The following is a 19,751-nucleotide window of genomic DNA, read 5'->3' on the forward strand; positions in this document are numbered from 1 at the left end:
TCTTTAAATCACCAATTTTTTGTTAGCCCTCTCCACCCTTGGAGCTCTTGTAGATCCGCCACTGTCGAGGTTGCGTAGGAGGCGCCAGAGTCGTGCACGCGCAGACCTCGTGGAAGGTACGCGGAGGTGCACGAGGCGGGAGGGGGGTAGTAAACATAACCCAGATTCGCAAACGGTGCCATCCAGCCGAAGGGAGACGAAGAGAAGAGGTGGAACCAATAACCTAGCCTAATAGCACGCCGTGAAAGTAGACGTTGCTTCGCGCAAAGGTCACCCTAGACAAGTCCACGGACCGAGTATCGGTTCTATTTATATCCTTCGCATCTCTCACCCCGCTCTTCCTCTTCGTGCCTCGTGACCCTTCTCTCCCGTTCTTTTTCCTTTTCCAGTTTCATATCCTTTTCTGTTGTATCTATCTGTCCACCTTCCTCCGTTATAATCGCCCACGCGCCCGATCTAGATTCCATATCTGTATCATTGTCCTTTCGTAGACGCTGATCGTAATCGTTCCTTCTTTCGAGAGTCGTATTCACTGTTCCCCCGCCCACCAAACCCTCCCTGTTATCTTCCTGTTATCTTGTCAATTTTTTCACTTGTCGATACTTACCGACCGAGTCCTCTATTTTTTGCGTCTGAAATAATTACATGTCAGGTACGGTTATACGCTCTATATCTTCCTCAATTATCCGAGTATTCATTCGCTCGTGCATCTGTCATTATATTCACCCATAGCTACTAATAATACTGGACAACAAAAGCGGATGGAGAATATGCGGTAAGTCGATTGTTCGTTCGGACGGATGGTTGTCCGCGACCAGGAACGAATTCATTCGTAATCGACGAGCTCGTATCTATATCGTTTCTACGAACTCTGTCACCGTAGTCACGCGACAAACCTGAAAAACAACGTTTATTTGCGTAGCCGATCACGTAACTCCGTTTAATTACGTGTTCGCGCAATTATGCCGTGAACTGCTTTCCTCTCGAAATAGCTGAATCGATACGAACGTTCCGAACGTCCAGAGGCTCGCAATGTCCTACCAACGTGTTACCTCAATACCCCCTCGAATTTCTGAACTGGAATGAACGAGAACTGCCAAGCTGGGGCGGCGATAAAAGTGTGTGCGATGCGTGTGACCGCGTGCGCATGCGCTCGCCTCTCTCTCTCTTTTTCTCGTTGCGAAACGAGTGAGCGAGCAAGAGAGAGAGCGAGAGAGTGAGAGGGAATTTGCTTCGTAGGTGGTCGGTCGGTAATACGCCGTATGGCGTGCTAGGACAAAAATAGTGGCGGTCCCGTTCGAAAATACCGACTGCTAAAAATACGAGCAAAAATAAACGTCTACACGTGCAAAAACATGTATTAATATTCGTTGCGCGGCCGACGTCCATGTTTTCCTACCAGTAGACAAAGACGGCGCGACTGGCGACCGAAGGAGAAAGCGAATTCGACGAATAGTGTGAACCCGCGGCGCGAGCGAACGAAACGAGAAGAGGCAACGCGACGAGAACGACGGTGAAAAAAAACGCGGCCCGGCGACGAAAGCCTTCTTTCGACGAAGAGGCGAGCGCGACGGGGGGTGGGGACAACGCGAATCGAGATCCCGAGGAAATTTCGACGCGGAAGGGACGACTGTGTGTGTGGGTTTTCGCGCGTGGTGTATTCAAAGAGACCGTAAAACGTGTCACGAGTGGCACTCGTGTAACGTGCTGGCGCCACCCCGACAGGGCGTAGCGGCGCCTCTCCTGACTCATTGGAAACGAAAGCGGCGACGGCGACGGTGGCGTCGCGACCACGACGAGAAAAAGGGTTCCGCGGACGACGGGAACTCGAAAAACACAACGGTCAGACGACAATCCCTTGCGCGACCTCTGGCCGTCCGTGACAGTTGAGTGGACCCGAAAGTCAACAAAAGGCAGCCGGATACTCGTGCGTCCCCATTTCACGCGTGCCTAGCTGGAACTACCGAAATATGTAACGCCATATTTTCGAACCTTCTATTCGCACCACTTGAAATTTGTTTACAATTTTACGATTATTTTTCAATTTGATGACTGAGATCTTTTTGTCTCGTTTAACAATTTTATTCCGTTAACCTCGATTTGAATTTTGTCTGCCAATAACGAGAGGAAAACTGAGATGCGAGAAGGGCAGACATCTTTATTATCGGATAGATAGCAATGGCCGCGACACCATCACTGATTTTTATGTCCGATGGTAATTGTAAACAGGTATCAAACTTGATGTAATTGATACGTATTGATACGTCGCATGTCTCGATAAATCGCGAATCATTCGTAATCGTTCCTTCAATGGTTTCGATACAAGAGAATCAATTTCTGACGTCAATCAGCGTCGATGGTATCTAAACACATCCGACGATCAGTTCCATCGCTGGTTGTGCGCGGCAAGTACGAGAACGGGGGACTCGTGTCGCTTTGCTCTCTTCTGCCTCCGTGTTTTACCAATCGCGAAGAACGACAATCGCGTCAAAACAATCGCTGAACATTTTTTTTGAATTTTTTATTCACCTTGTATTTAACTGCTTCATTTGTCGAATAAAAATAACGAAGTAAATTGTACGTTGAAGAGGCGCACCCTGTCAGACAGGGTCAAAGCACGAAGGACAATAAACAAGTCTTTCATTTTATACCATTAATTAATATTTATAGTATATAGAAATATGTAGTTTCGTTTAAACAAATATCGATGTCCTTGAGATCTCAAAAAATATGACCTTGAGAAAAATTTATGAAAAATAATGTTTTTCTCTAACAATTCTCTCTAACATTATTTATATAAATAACGATTGTTTAATCTTCTCCATGAATTCGTTGGGAATATTAACTTTTCCAAAATTCAATTTTATATTTTTTGTGTTCCTCTGTGAATACGTATCTACAAAAAGGAATATATTAAATCGACACAAAAATACATCCATTCGCTCAACAACATTTCCACTTGAAATTGCGAATTCAAGAATTCGGTCTATTTTACAATCCAGCCCAAATTAGACGTTCGATGATTTCGAGCAGACGGTACGGTGGTTTTTATTCCTCCCGACGAGGAACGACTACCGTTCCAGTTCGAGTCTACCCAAGTGCTATTTCGAAGGGGTGAAAGGGCCGTAGCTAGGTAAGCCGCTAAAAATAACGCCGGTACATCATATCGAGCGGTCGTCTATAAATAGTCGGAAGTGACGAGAGACCCTGGATGGATTAGAGTCACGAGTGGCGCTACCCAACGCGCGCCATCTTTTACAAAAATCTTTGCACCGACGCGACGTACCGATAGCTCGTTCCCCCGTATCTCACCCCTCCCCTCCAATCCTAGCACCCAGTTTTTCTTGACCAGCCGACAAAAGCTGAATCCCACGAGTCACACTATTAAAACTTTAGAATCTAAATACGGACATATTATAAAATGAGAATGTTGAACGTTGATGAAGTTCAAGGAAAAAATAGAGAAAAAAATTAAAAGATATACGATGACTAATCTTAATTTATGAATATTGGCAAAACGAATTTTTATAAGTTATAGTTAAGTAATTGCAAGTAGAAATAGTTAGAACGAAATATCAAAAATATTTCGGACCGCCAATAGTTCAGGTTATTTGACGTGTTTGAATAGTGTCGTCGGCCAATCGATCCGATCGAGTAACGTAAGAATCGATTTTTCGTACAACGGATATACTTACCAAGCTGTTAGTCCTCTCAGGGCCTCTGGCCTGTGCTTTTGCTTGAGCCAACATGTTTTCTTTTCGCGCCGTGTTTGCCTTCTTGAACACTGAAAGTTGTAGCAATGGCGTCGCTTCGTCTAGCCGCGTTTTTTAAATCGAAAATCGTCACGCAAACGGCTGACGTTTGTTTGTCGTAAACATTGACATTTAAGTGTCCTTTTTTTTTAATAGTCACAATCAAATTTGTTTGATCGTTGATTATTAAAAATCTTAATAAATTGTCTATTGTTTCGAACGAACGGATATTGATATAACAATATCGCAATAAACACGTTTAATAATAATAATAATAATAATAAAGTGTTTCGAGAAATGGGTTAGAAATGACCCACCCGATGTCCATCGCCGGGAGGGTTAACCTATACTCGTCCGTGGGAGGAGTTGGTGCGACGTTCCGGCGTAACTCGGACAGTTTGGCTATTGTTCGGTCGATCGATACGCCGGGGCTTCAGGGTGTAGCGAGGAATAGAGGGACATGGGGGGTCGAGGAGGGGTGACCTTGCCTCCTATTTTTGGAAGGTGGCTTTCTCGTGACCCGCGAGGTCGGAGGCTTTCCGTCGATGGGAAGGGAATGGAAGAAACTCGGACGAGGAAGTGGGGTACCCGGTGCTGGTGAGAAGAGTATCGATCGAATCGAAACGTTCGTTTGGAAAAGTTTTGACTGCCTTCGTCGCGATTCGCGTGGAACAAGCCAGTCAGAAACCACCTGCTCGAAGACGTTTCGGATGACTGGTTGTCGAGAGAAACGGGGAGGGGGGCGCCCTTCCCCAATTCATCCCGAATTTAGGATGTACAGTATTCCCAAAATGATCGTGCGTTACGTAATTATAACTATTTATTAACAGAGCGGAGACTCCTTTTATCATTTATGGAAGCAACCGAAATACCCACGTTGGATAACCAGGGTACCCAGATATTAGCACATTAATCTACTATTGTCCACCTCTTCGTCGTTATAACCGTTGCAATTTTAGAAAGAAACTACCAGGGGTTGGATCTGTTCTAAACTGTTACATATCGGTTCTCAGTTAATCCCTTAGGTTAATTTTAAAAATTTTTCATCCACCTTCAAAATTTCAGAACAAATGTAAAAGACGAGCCCCATATATTGTGTGTACTGCAGTTTCGTCAAACACCGCCATATTCTGTACGTTCGCACACTTTAGTTCCTGTCTCTAACCCCGGGGCCCTTATCTCGTAATATGATTCTTCTCGGAGTTTTGCACTGGTGTGTGTGTGTGTGCTCTGAGGAACCAATTAAACAAAACCTACCTTATGTGGAGTCCAACCGACAGGATAAAAAGCTATGTCTCTACGACGTACGTCCAGATATATGTCCAGTGTCAAGCGTTCGACAGCAAAATGACAGTTATATGTAGAACCAATATATTCGTGATAGTTACATTTTTTCGGTTTTCATAACTGTGTTTGCCTGCAAAATCAGCTAATTTAGAATGTATTTGCAACACTCTTGCCAGAGAGAGTTCCGGCGAATCATAGGGGTTGCGTGCATTTCAGTCTACGGTCCCGGATCATTGTTCCTGTAACGTCTTTGAAAAAAGCGAAACAGAATCCGAGCGGAATCGTCACGATGGAAACAGGTAACGCGTAACGTCCGAAGAGTTCGAGTTGATCTCTGGAGCGAAACGGCGCACGAAACGGACGGGGAAGGAAGATGGAGGACAAAGCTGAGAGCGGTATTGGTGGAGAAGACGACAACGGGAGAGCAGCAAGATGGGAGGGTGGCATATAAACTGGTGGGCGGCGTGGTTGGGACGGTTGTATTGGTAGGGGCAGTGTGAGGAGCAGCTTTACGATTACGTTGGCGGCCGAGAGCGAGAGAGAGGGCGAGAGAGAGAAATAGCGTGGACGCAACAATACCGGGTCTCTATAAATAGCCGAGATTCGCGAGCCTCGCGAGGCAAGGCGCTGTCATCGCGAGACGACGAGAGAATGTGAGAGAATCGCGAAAGAAGCGGTAGCGCGCGACGCGCGCAGTTCCTTCTCGATTCCGTGGTGTGCGCGCGCGCGACGAGAATACGCGACCTATTCGCGACTGGATCATCGAATCGTCGTCGCATCGGCTCTCTCGTTCGGCGCTGGTGTTTCGTTCGCGTTCCGCAGCATATTCGTATCATACTTGGTGGTGTTTTTCTTTTTTTTTTTTTCGTTTCTGTTATACGTATTCGTGGTAATCCACGACGACGTTGGTCGATGCTACGCGTGATATATCAGGTGGTGCACGGTGATAAAGAATAAAGTGGTGGGTGTCTTGCTGGCGGTGCACCGTAGGATGGTTGGAGAAGTGTGTGCAGCTGTGGCCGTGGACATCGCGAACGAATGACACTTCGGTCGAAAGAAAGGTGCATTTCCATTAAAGCATGATTGCGCGTGAACGCGCGCAGCCTGTCTCCCCTCCCCCGCCGAGATACGAAACCATCTGTTCGTCTACGTTCCGCGTATTTTTCCTTCCCTTTCCCCGTGTTCTTTCCTCGTATTTGCTTACGCGATCGTCGACTCCGACCATCTTCTTCTCGCTGGTATTCGGTCGCGAGAGATTCCGCGTTCTTCCCGTCGCGTCGATCGTGAAAACGAGATTCGATAGGAACCGAAGTAAAAGGTAAACACGCCGCGTGACGGGGATCGTTCGAGAACGCTGGTGCGTCGCACGGGCGTCTAGGCTGGCCGCCATCGTTTTTCCATTTACCGCGAAACTCCTCTTACTCTCGATCTTTGCCTCGTCCTTTTTACACGCGCTCGATGCCGCTCTTTCGCAACGACAGAGCCGCGCTATTATCGTCTCGTCTCGCCGAGGGAAACAGCCTCGTCGCGAGAGCTCGCCGTGTTTGTCAATCCGAAAGCGATTTCCGATATACCGGACACCTGTTGTTCCTGTCCGTCGCGTTCCAACGTTGCTGCCACTGTTCCAAGCTACGGCTACGCGTTAATGGAGAAATAGTCTGGTAATTTCAGATCGAAAAATGGAATTCTTTTTATTCGAAATTACGCGTTTTCTTAGCTACAGTCGCTTAACGTTTATCGCGTTACTTTCTTAACCTCTCGCACTACGATTTACGTTGGTGAATACAATTACGAGACAATTGCGTCGATGATTCGATGAGACAGATTTTTGTTCGATCCAAGTCTAATTCAACCTTCGAAATTATTCCACGGAAGACTGTTCGACTTCTGTTCACAAAGTTAGAATAGCCCAAATGTTGACAACGTTTCGGCCAAGTGTTCTAATACTTGTGACCGGTAGTGTACCATACCACGTGCCCGAGTCGTGGTTCTTATGTTTGGCTCGCGAAACATACCACGAGTTACACACGATATTATAGTGCAAGGGGTTAACGCATAATGTTTTCCATAGGATTTCGTGATACGAAATTTTGGACCAGTGTACATGGTGCAACCACTAAAATTCTTACAATGTTTACTGGCTGATAATATTTTTATGAAGAATTTGCATAAGCAAAATTTGCACACGTTAAACGGAAGTATTCGTTATAATTAATTTAACAAAAAGTAGGCATACAATACGTGTACTACGCCAATGAATATCGTATACATTAGCATTTCATATTCGAAGCTGAGTAAACGCTGCATATTTGGTTACAGTATTAAATCAATTTTGACACAGTATTGCAAACTGTGATATTTAATATTTTTTTAAATCTATATAAATAGGGATTGTAGTTTTTTTGATGTGAGGTTGACAGTGTTGTTAACAACATTGTGACATTGTTATGTGAAGGTTTAATATTGATAAAAAAACTGTTATACTATTTATTTAGTGTGATACTTGTGTCGCGGATTCATAGATTGTATATTTATAGATATGTCTAAAGATGACCCAGAGATTTTGAAAACGTTCTTACGCTTTGTCGATGAATAGATAGAATGAACTTATTTGTTTCATTTGAACTACCAATATTACTGTTCGAATATTATTATTCGAATGAAAGAGTAGTGTTATATTTAACGGAAAGAACTATTTAAATAACACGAATTCCACTGAAGTATTTAAATATAATACATATTATATTTTGTTATCAACTAAATAGGATCACGTATACGGACTCACTGTTGCTGTGAATGAAATTGACTACTTTTAGAAAATGGTCAATAATCCGTATATACAGGGTGTCACATTTTAATTCTTCCACGCCATTATCTCCGAATTTAGTGGTTATGTATAAAAAATGTTTTAAATCAAACTTATTTTGTGTCGAAGGGAATATATTTGGTTAGCATAAATTTATTGTAGATGAAGTCTTTTCCAAATTTCCATATCCCCCCTCATCTACGATTCTAAAATAATTATCCATTTTCTGTCAGAATATTTTTATCGTAAATATACAGGATGTTCGGCCAACGCTGGGTAAAATTTTAATGGGGGATTTTAGACGCCAAAATAAGACCAAAATCAAGAATGCCAATTTGTTGATGGAGGCTTCGTTAAAAAGTTATTAACAATTAAATTCAAAAATATCAAATCGTTCTGGAAAAATTATTTTCGAGCGCGGGTGTCAATTACAACCATTTTTGGTGAATAGACATACCCCCGAAATCCTACGCATTTTCGAGAAAAAAATTCAGAAAGGTAGACAAATTTTTCGCCGAAAAAAAAAATTTCGAATCGTTCTAAAAAAATTATTTCTAGATTCTGGCGTCAATTGCAACCATTTTTGGTGAATAAACATAACTCCGAATTCCTACGCATTTTCGAGAAAAAAATTCAGAAATGTAGACAAATTTTTAGACGGAAAAAAAAATTTCAAATCGTTTTGGAAAAATTATTTTCGGTTGCGGTGGTCAATTACAATAATTTTTGGTGAATAGACATACCCCCGAAATCTTGCGCATTTTCGAGAAAAAAATTCAGTACTGGCGGGACTTTAAACGTTAATAACTTTTTAACAAAACCTCTAGCAACAAATTGGTATTCTTGATTTTCGTCTTATTTTGGCCTCTAGAATCCTCCATTAAAATTTTTCCCATGGATGACCGAACACCCTGTTAGTACTAGTACGAAGTTATTATATTTTTTTTTAAAAAAGTTGATCTTAGGTCTAACACATTTTATTTAACAGAAATCGTTTCTCATAATTGAAAGTACGATAAAAGAAAAATATTGCGTGCAATATTTCCGATAAACCGTTAATCTGACAGACAAAAATAAAAAAAGATTGTTAATCTTCAGTTTATCTATTGAATGAGTCACCGTTTAGCTAAGATTTCAGATATTTAGTTTCATGGTGCTATTTCATTTTCTTGAATCAATCAAAAAATGAAAATATTCAATATTTTCTTTTTCCATGGTTCAATTTGTCTTTCTAATGGTTATAATAGTACAGAGTTAGAAGTAGTATATTCCTATCTTGGAAAATATGACCTTGAGAATAGTTCTTTTTATCATGACATTTACTTCTTACAAATAAATAATGTTTTCCCTTGACTTTTTTTTATATCCGAATATCGAATGGACCAAATTACAATTTCCGAGACAAAGGTTTCTAGTAACCCGCGAGACAATATTTGTAGTTGTAGTTGTAGTTTTTATAGGTTAGGAATGAGTTTAAAAACCGGTGGAACGAAAGTTGTAGCATCCTGGAGGATATTACTGTAAATCGACGCCATTTGATCAGTTGTTTTTTCGAAAGATTCGTAATTTTCCAAATTGTTCAGCAATAAATAAATCCTCGTCGCGTGGGTTTCCCTTTCGACCGCGTAGCGATCGAATCGACTGACCGCGATTCGCGAATCCGGCACAACAGAGAACAGAAGAGAAAAACGAAACGTCGCTGACGTCACTGGAATCATTCGCGCCACTTAGACGAAGTCACGGGATCAATTTAGAACGCGGACGGTCAAGTACCGACTGCGATCGGCCGTTTTGTCGTTCAACCTGTCGCTCGATTTTTGTCAGGGACACGCGAGGGCCCATTTTCACGAAACAAATCGACGCTCGAGTCCCGTCTGTTGTAATTGATCGGCAACCGGCGCGAGAAAGGATGTACTCTTATCTTTATTTCAACGATATTGTATCCCCGAATAGGATTCAAACAATAAAAATAACAAAAGTGGTCAAATTAATATAAAAATTGTATCAGTATTTCACTCATTAAAGAATGGTAGTCGATAATGATCGAACGGAATTCTAGCCCACCGTGTATAATGTCAGAAAATTTATCAGCCCTCCATAAAATATATAATACCACATCCTATTTCGAACATGTAATCTCGTTTTAATATCATTAATCTGTAATTCGAATATTCCCGGTATCACCTAGACACTTTATGAGAAATTTGATTTTTCGCCGTCTCGTTTACAGAAGTATCTGTCTCGTGATCCAATTAATCGTAATGCTTCCTCTGCCAATAGTTGCACAAGATGTCCCGGCTAGACGGAGTTATACCATTGTTCTTCTTCGCATTTCATATTTTCGTTATAACTCTTCGATAAAACCCTTACAATCTTATTTATAAGTAACTTGTACACTCGTAATTTTATTTCACATTTTAAAATTATTTTTAAAGTATCACTTTATTCCCAGTTGTATTTCTGAGCCACCTTGTATAAGACATTTGAATTTCTAAAAATCAAAAGAATTAAAAATTTTCAAGTTGAGAATTTTTTTTAGAAGAAATTACAAATAAAGTTGTATAATTGTTGTTACTAATCTGATCTTGGTTATAAACAAAACTTCTTATACAGTGTGTCCGAAAAGTTTTCTTACGAATATTGCCAGCGTTAGCCTAAAAATGAAACCGAAAATATTTATGGATATTTCTCGAAAATACTTTTAGCACTTCGAAGATCGTAAACAGTTACTTTACGAATCAGAACGCAACTAAAATAAAACTACTAATGTGTGCAATTTTGCGGCCGTGGCGAGCCGTTTCAAAACAATAAACATAGCTTATATCGCCAGATAACATAAGCACCATTTATCTATTCTTGTCTCCCGTCGTGTCAAGTGTAAGACCGTCATTGTTTTTTATTTTCATATTTCATTATTTTATTACAACTTTTTAATAAGCATTTATGGAACTTTGTTTGCAACACATTTTTATCTTATTTTTAACAAGAGAGCACGCTGGCAAATTTTCCACGGGCACCCGTGGAACATTCTATATATTTCTATCGCTACGTTCTAGATAATTTGTCGCGTTATTATAATTTCTTTTATTAAATTAGTTTTCGAGCCGTTAACGATCGAAATAAAAAAACTCCTAATCGAAGCAATACGAATGAAATTTAGTTTTTTGATAACAATTTTCTATTGAAAGTTAAAAGGAGATTTTACAGGTAAAAATACGACGAAAATCAAGAATATCAATTTGTTGATGGAGCCTTCGTTAAAAAGTTATTAACAATTAAATTCAAAACTTTCAAATCGTTCTGGAAAAATTATTTTCGATCGCGGGGGTCAATTATAATCAGTTTTGGTCATTACACATACCCTCGAAATCCTGCTCACTTTCGTGAAAAAAATTCGAGGAGGTATGACATTTTTTGGTGAAAAAAAAATTTTTCAAATCGTTCTAAAAAAATTATATTTAGTTACAAGAGTCAATTACAAGCATTTTTTGTGATTTTGTTAAAAAAGTTATTAACAATTAAATTCAAAAATTTCAAATCGTTCTGGAAAAATTATTTTTTCCATAATTCCTTTTATCTTATAGAATTTTTTACCGGTATTATATCGAAATGCGTCACTTCGATGACGTCATAATGATATTCGAAATATTCGGTTTCTTCAAAGGTAATAAAAACGCCTATCTGAAATTACTGGTATTTTATCGATATTCGTGATGCTGATTCAATATCTGGTTAAGCTGCGTAGAAAATTGGGCTTCGACCCGTTATCGAAATAAATAAATGAATCGAATTAGTCACTGTACGCCGCGTTCCTTCGATATATATCGCGTCCATTGCGCGGTCGTTGGTCTTCCTCCCTCGTGGTCGCGGTCGTATCGAGGAAATCGAGTCGGTACTCCCACGCGCGCAGACTGACGCGATCGCGTTCACTCGTGTCTCGAGCTTCTCGGGACCGTAACAACCCGTTCGTACGATACGGTTCTTTTTTTATCGTTTCGGTCACTCTATCGAATCTTTCACAGTTACACCTCCGTGTAAATTTAACGATTTATCCTCCATAACTGGTCCTCGTTTCACAAAACTAACTAACATTAACACGTTGACTGCCAGATCAAACCCCTCAAATTAAAAGGAAAATTAAATTTTGTTTTTAGTCAATTGGAAACTAGCATACCAAGAACTTGTCATGGAATTTATTTTCACAGACTCGTTAAAATTCAAGGGCCCCACCTAGCTTTATTTTCTTTTACATCTAATCTTGAAAATTAATTTTTTTAATTTCTTGATGAAAAGTCGTGTCATCCATATGTGGGTGACGTGGTAGTCAATGTGTTAAAATAGAGACGAATCAATCTAAAATTACCATATAATTCCGGGAGTTTTATAAAAAAAAAGTTTCCAATTCGTAATAGCCGAGAAAAAAAATGGTCGGTTTCGGATGACGGGGGGAACGCGAACATCGAACATCTCCTTTGTCGATCCACTTTCCTTCTATCGTCCGTTTCGTTGTTTCTAGCGGAGAAGGTCGTGAAAGGTGAAAGAGAAACGGGACAAACGAGAAGGCGTCAAGGAGTCGGTCGATGATATTCGCAGTGCGTGCACGTTAACTCAGCGAGACGCCGCGCCGCGAGCATCGAGAGAGACTCGGCTATCGCGACGGTTCTCCCTACAGCCAATCGGGAAGGCGAGATATCGCCGTGGAACGAGCGCACTCGCAGCCGAGAGAGTCGAACGTGGTGTCTCTGGCGTAGCATCGTGCATCGTGGTCGAAGTGTTGTTGCAGTGCCGCGTACGGTATTCCTGAATATGCTACCGTCACGCGCAATATGTATCGCACGAATCAACTAGGTACGTATATCTCTCGTGAGCTCTCTCTTTCTCTCTCTTTTTCTCTCTCATTCTCACTCACTCACTCTCTTTATCTCTCTCTCTCTCTCTCTCTTTCTTTCTCTGACAACCAGGGGAAGAAAATCGCCGCGTGCCGCGACGAGAAAAAGAGACAAACGGCAGAGTTTCGAAACAGGAGCGTTCGAAGACCGAGCGCGTGTACGCTCACCGCGTTTAGCAGACGCGTATATAAATGTCATCCTATATATAGCGAGCGTTCGTCTAATGTTAGCTAGTCGGCCACCGGCCGGGAACACGAGTAAAAAGTTACTGCGACTCTCTTCGCCGAAACTCCCGCCTCTCGTCGCGTTCGCCACGATTATCCTATTCGTTTCCATCGATGCATAGGACGAAACGCGACCCTCCCGTCGATCGTTGTGATTCTTTCTGCGAATCGAGGTCAGCTTTCTTCCGTTTCGCTTTGCCCCGTGTCCGTGTCCGTCTCCGTCTCCCTCGGTCCTCCATTTTCTCCGAGATTTACGTCGGACCCCGAGCATCGATTACGCATCGCTTGGACGTACAGTGTACAGTAGGATGAACTTTATTTGGTTTACCAACGAAATCTTCGTGTGCAATCCTCTGGATGAAATAGCAAATTTCTGCAAAGGGGAAAGTCGATCGAACGGATGGCGATTGTTGCTTTTAAGGCTTCTAACGAGAGAATTAACCTGTACGCATAATATGAATAATAGGTCCAACGACCAGCTGTGCACGTGTCTCGATCGTGTGCCACGCGCGTAGCGATCAGATCGATATGAATCTCTATCGATAACACTCGAAAAATTCAATATCAAAGTAGTCGATAGGAAGCATCGAAAGATATCGAAGTTTTATGGTATATTTTTACGAACGGAATTCACGGTCGACCAACATGAAATTTGGAGAGGACCAAAAGGAGGGGGAATGGATGTCAAATATGAAATTTTCGATTAAAATTAAATACTTTCTAAATACTACAATTTTATATTTGGCGTCCATTCCTCCTCCCCTCTGACCCCACTAAATTTTACGTTGATCGAACACGGGTGCCATTTAGAAGAATAGTCGAAATCATTTAATTTTTTCTAATGAAATTTTGTTGTTCTATCCTGTACTGTTTTAACGCTGTCTTGGCCCAGTATCGTGAGACACCCTGTAGAACCGATATAGAACAGTTACACAACCGTTAAAGAACCGATATAGAATAGATATTAGAATGGTAACCGGAATAGATATGTTTACTTTTCCCGGTTCTCTGTAACAATTCTTCGTAACTGTTTTCAGAACCGGAATCGATATTATATCTGTTTCCAATCTCTGGTATTAATACTTTAGTATTAAGTGTACATTGTCACTTTCGTAGAAATATGAAATAATCGTCGATTCTGTTTTATATCTACGCGCTTGATACTATTTGATACCAGCTTAGAATTCACGACGCACGTTTCTAAACTTTAAAAACGAATGGTTTACGGCCAAGATAGATGGTTTAAATCTATAAAAAAAATCAAGGTATTAATAGAAATAAATAAATATTTGGCAACACAATGCTTGTCCAAAAATAGACTCATATTCGACAGCCAATCAAGTATTTATAATCCGAATCTAAAACAAATATTTATCTATGCTGTTCACTATTACTGTGTGCTGTTTATTAATAACGGTTATTTTTAAAATCATTTCAAATTAAAATAGCCTTTAACGGAGAATAGATTCAAATTTAAAAGTCATTCTGAATCATACGTTCTTATTGAATCTGTATCATTCCCATCACTACCCACACGTGTTGTAGTTACGCGTCGCCCTCACTGATGGCGCTGCACGCAGGCCGGAAACCACGCGACGCAGGTTGAAACCGAAAAATTTGCGTTACCAGTTATCATGGGTAATCCACGAGCAAAAGACCCGTAGCGAGTCGAATACCATCGATACGTACTTCGTCCAACGACTCTCGTTCTCGACCAACGGTTCGCTTGACCTACACACCGACATTCGTTCGCTAATAATAACAACGTGCTGCGGCGAGTGGCGATTCGCACGAGATTCTAACCAGCTCGTCGCACTCCAGACTCGACTCGCTTTCGATTCGAAGACACCGACAAAACAAGTCGCACCTGTCGCGTTACATTTTCTCTGATAACTCTGGAGCAACGTTTCTTAACCTTTTATACATCATGTAACGTCTCAAATATTCCCCCCCTCGGCTCGATAATCGATCACATTCTAAAAAAGTATAATGTACACAAATAGGTACATCGAATAAAAAAAGGTGTAAACAGGTTGTTGCGTTTTTTAGATTTGCCTCGACACATTTTTGTGAAGCAAGAAGCCGTCACTGTCGCGATATTAAAGTTTATCGTAATTGATAACTAGGCGGGGTTTAAACGCATACATCCGGACAACGCTTTTTGTGGCAATTACTTTAATCAACGTGGACCTTAATTGTCTTCTTCGCTGGAAGCTGGCGACGTCGTGGTGTGCAGCCTTCCCCTCCCCTCACCCCCTGTCGTTGTATCCCACAAACCTCTATTCGAAAAGCAGAAGCGGCGAACGACGCGATTATCCGTTTAGTTGGATGAAAAATGCAGACCCTCGTTTCACGTGCTCTCGTGTACACGTGAACACGTGCGTTAACGCGTTAAACGCCGAGCTAATTTTGTTCTACTTTTCATTCAGGCGACGCGTTAATGCGGAAAATGCGTTCGTGTATAAATAAAAGGCGACGAGCAAAAAGCCACGGTTTTATTCAATATGTTTTAATAAAAAATAAACTGTTATTTTTTTAATTCGATACCGTCGAATATAGCCGAAAAAAAATGTTTCGGATCGTAAAGGGTGTAAGGTTAAATTTAAACATTAATGACTCCGGTAATAGTGTAAGTCATTTTTACAAACATCGTCGCTGTACTTTTAGTGACTTTAATGGCTGGCCAGCTTGTTCACGTTTTATAGGTCCAATGCAGACCAACGACTTTTTACCGCACGATTATACATACATACGTCTTCGTTGTTCTCGATTAGGGGAACAAGGAAAGACGTACGATCGGTGGTGAAAAAATCGCTCGTCCGCGTGAAAGCTTACACCACTGTCCGTCGAGATCCCGATCACGAGCTTTTTCACGGCAAACTGTGCGGTAATAGGAGTACGGTGGAAAGAGGAGAGGAGCAAAGCACGCGCGTCGAAGAGCGGCCCTCCTCCGATTAACCTTGGACTTGACTCGGTGGAATGCGCAGCGTGCAGTGACCTCTGCTCGCCTCGCTAACTCGACGCTCGTCGACTCGCTCGCTCGCTCGCTCGCGCCACCTATCGTCCCGTTCTTGTCCAGTTTCAGCCCCTTTCCATTCGACTACGCTCGATTCGATCCCATTGGATCTTTTTCTCGGTTGCAACCACAGATATTTGTAAATTACCGTACTACGTCGATGGCAACGTCCAAGTTACGTCGGTTTTGTTCGAACATCGAACAGGCAATATTCATTTATTTAGAAAGACGTTATTTAAGTTTTGTATGCCCCGAAATATTTAATTTATTCGCGTCATTGCAACGGCTATCGTAGCCGAAGATGATAGATTCGTACCGCAAGCTTCTCAACGAATATAATATTTATGATTTTAGACAGAAATCTGAATAAGTATTTATGCAAATATTTAGTCGAAGTTAAACACGCCAACTCTGACTCGAAGCTGCACGTACCGCCACTTGTCATCTACGGCACGAATTTATATAAATTGACCTTCACGGCTCGAAACACAGTCCACCGATTTCTAACAGTCTAGACGTCAATTGATTGTAATCTCTTTCTGAACATCGATGTTTCTCAAACTGTGACCCCCAGGACCACGAAACAAAGAAACCTAACCTAACCTAACCCCTGCCACGGATGCATATATTTACCTGGAATTCGGTGGCAATAGTAGCGATCGATTTTTTCGAATATCCTTGGAAACGTGTATAAAAAAAAGTTACGCAGACGATTCGCGAAGGAAGTCGAGATTGCTAAACCGATCGTTCGTTTTATTTCAGAAGACGTGGGCTACAGAAGCGTCGAGATCGCGTCCGCGTTTACGCATCTGCCGCAAAAAGGTAAGGAAAGAAAACTAAACGACTGGATTCGTTCTTGCGACGCTCGATCGAAAAAAACTTGAGATTGCGTGGCGATCGTAGGAGAACCCTTTGCCCGCGAACATCTTCTTCGAACGACCACCCGCGGCGCCACGTCTCCTCACCCTCCTCATCAATCAGCATTCCTGCCTTCTTAACGCGTGAACCACGGTGGTCACCGGTGACCGCCACCTCGAGCTTACTATACAAGATTTCGTTAATCCCGTCTGTTCCATCGATTAATTAAACTTATATCCAAATAATAATTTTTCCTATCCTCGATATGTGATTTAACCTATCGTTACGTTTTGCGCGGTAGCGTCCGTAAACCGCGATAAAACGAAGCCGCGCGGTATTCGATCGATCGTTTCTACGAAACTTGGTCGATTCGGAGATTAGTCGTAACGCATACAAAGGACAGATAAGCGGCTCGACACGCGTCCGACGGTTCTAAAAATAGCCACGCTATCGAGTCCTCAACCTATCGGCGATAAGGACCGTGAACGATGCAGTTTTCGCGGGCGCGTATTTCGATCGATGCGTTTCGGGTAGGGTGACGCACGAAAACCAGCGTCATTCGATATTCTCACGGCTTGGTATCGATCGAGAGAGAGAGCGTTTCGCGAACGGATTCGGTCGTGAGCGGAAATACACGGAATTCGTCGTCGTTGTTTTGAAACACGAGCGGTCCCGTCTGCGCAGAAATGGCCAGGGACACGCCAGGCTCACCCATGTCTAGGCCGAGGGATTTGGTCGGCGGAGTTGGCGGTACTGCGGCCACCTTGACATCCAGCGCGTATCACGCCGCCTCTGGCGACCCAACCGCCCTTCACGGCCACGCGCTGCAGCAAAAGATACTCGAGGTAATGTATTCGTAACATTTCTTCAACGAGCGTACTTCATGTTCTCTTTCTTTTGTTTATTCTCGTCCAGGGATGGGCAGAATGCATTTCGAACAGTATTCGATCGATGAATATCGTATCGACCTATATATTCCGTTAGTTGTCCAATGCTTGAAAGTAACGTTTATCAAAGTTCGGAACGTGACCACCAGAGGGTAGGTGTCTCGAGAATCAAGGAGCTCTTTATTGTTCCTTTAGCAAGGGTGTCAGGGCTGTCATAACGCATGTGCCCATTCCTGTTCTTCTTTTTCTTATTTTATTTCCGTCGAGACTGTACGCGTTGGGTTATTAGTCAGTTTCGACGAAAGTAGAAATTCCTTTCAGCGGGACGCGGTCGAGCGATTCCACGTAATCGGAAATTAGAGGTGAAAGGCTCGTTGAAAACGAAACGACCGTTCTCCCACCTGAACGAAGCGTTATGCCTAATTTCCACTCGAGAATTTTACTTTCGAAAGTTGGTATCGAGAATAAAAGTGCCTTCGCGCAGGCAAGAGCCTTTCATGCTGCAACCTGCCAATAATAGACAGAATTTTATTCGAATAACAAATGACAAATAAAAAGTTTTTTATTCAACTAAGTTTTTAAATAAAAAAAATTCTCAAGGACACTCCCTAGAAGATTTCAAGGTCATCGGTTTAGATTCTTATAAAAAATACAAAAACAAATTCAACGGCTATAATTACCTTTAAAATATTCTTAGTTTATATGGTGGGAATAGATTGTTGTTGTGATCGTTGAATTTGTCTTTTTCCTTTTTTATAAGAGCATGAAAAAAATATCTGATTAAAACAAAATATCGATGACCTTAAAATCGTTATAAAAAGTGACCGTGACGGAAATTTTCTTATTAATTTTGTTCGTCTGAACGGTTTACCATGCGTTACACAGTTTTTCATATACCCATAAATATTGAAAATGTTAGCGTCATAACAGGTGCCCCTTGAAATCTTCCAGTTTTATTCTGTGAAATTTTTGGTACGACCATGAATAATAAATGTCGAGCGGACGTTACAATATGGTCCTCGATGAGAACCCCTGGTTTATGTGATATTTAAAGATAGAGTTTTGACGGAGGTTTATCTTCGGTAATACAAGCATCGTTGACAGATAAGAGTTCGCGGCGTAGTGGACTACGATAAGGCCCGCGTGAAGTGGTGTTATGTTTATTGTATTTTGTAATTGTTTATTACAACTCGGCAAACATTAAATGCGCGCTGTGTAAATATTAAGCCTATCTGTAAACATTGGCGATAAGCGTGGCAAGTAGTTTCCCGTAAATATAAAATTAAATATTATTATCGAAGATACATATAAATTTCAAGTTCTTTAGCACCGTTAGGATAAACAAATACAGTCGTTTTCGATTAGTTAATTTATATCCCGGCCGCGAACAATGAAATATTTTTTCTGAATTTGTGAATCGCGTGACTCGTCGCTGGCGGTAATAATTATTGTTCAATTATTTATAAAATATGTTTTTGTAAATTCTCGATTTTTATTCTCGATGTCCAATGTTGACAAGGCAGCGTTTAACCGAATTCCATTCGGTGACATTCTCGTCGGCACTTCGAGGTACATCTATCGTCTCCGTCTGATGTGCGTTTCGCGCGAGAGTGATTCGCTCTCCGACTATGGGGATATATGTATATGATCTATAAATAGCGCCCGATGCCGTACGCGTCACCCTCTTTCACGTTCAGTTCGCGCTCGATGGCTTCGGCGCTGATCGCGTGTTATTTTTAAGCGAACGCGTGCGAAACCGTTGATTCCCACTATCCACGGATGGGCTAAATTCTTATTCGGATCAACCATCCGTGCAATTAACAACTTTTGGTGTGTTATATCGTTCGAGTCAAATTCAAGCCTATTTAGATGACTGTGCGAATAAATATTTCGAATAAGTCCCTGATAGGGGTTTTATTTGCCATCCGTTGTTCGAATAAACTTCTGTGCACGTTTCTGTCGCTGGTGGACGCGAAGTTTTCTTGACCCCGGAATCGCTCTATTGCGGAAACGGTTGCCCAACGATGCGCGT

General features: G+C 41.8%; 1 protein-coding gene across 11 annotated transcripts in view; it reads left to right on the forward strand.

The window, feature by feature from the left end:
* LOC122404566 (histone deacetylase 4) overlaps window positions 1-19,751 on the forward strand; it is a 58,686-nt gene that overhangs the window by 20,062 nt on the left and 18,873 nt on the right. For 5 of the 11 annotated variants that reach the window (XM_043408628.1, XM_043408630.1, XM_043408638.1 and 2 more), the window contains exons 3-4: window positions 16,737-16,796; window positions 17,517-17,677. In XM_043408628.1, the coding sequence (XP_043264563.1) occupies window positions 16,737-16,796; window positions 17,517-17,677 (221 nt within the window). Of the gene's footprint in view, window positions 1-1,857; window positions 1,973-5,704; window positions 6,101-12,361; window positions 12,694-16,736; window positions 16,797-17,516; window positions 17,678-19,751 lie in introns of those variants that run through there. The other 6 variants (XM_043408634.1, XM_043408633.1, XM_043408635.1 and 3 more) reach the window with 6 other exon arrangements.

Source organism: Colletes gigas, unplaced genomic scaffold (assembly GCF_013123115.1).
Source record: "Colletes gigas isolate AHSC1104 unplaced genomic scaffold, ASM1312311v1 Colletes_gigas_Sc00003, whole genome shotgun sequence".
In the NCBI taxonomy this organism is placed as follows: Eukaryota; Metazoa; Arthropoda; class Insecta; order Hymenoptera; family Colletidae; genus Colletes; species Colletes gigas.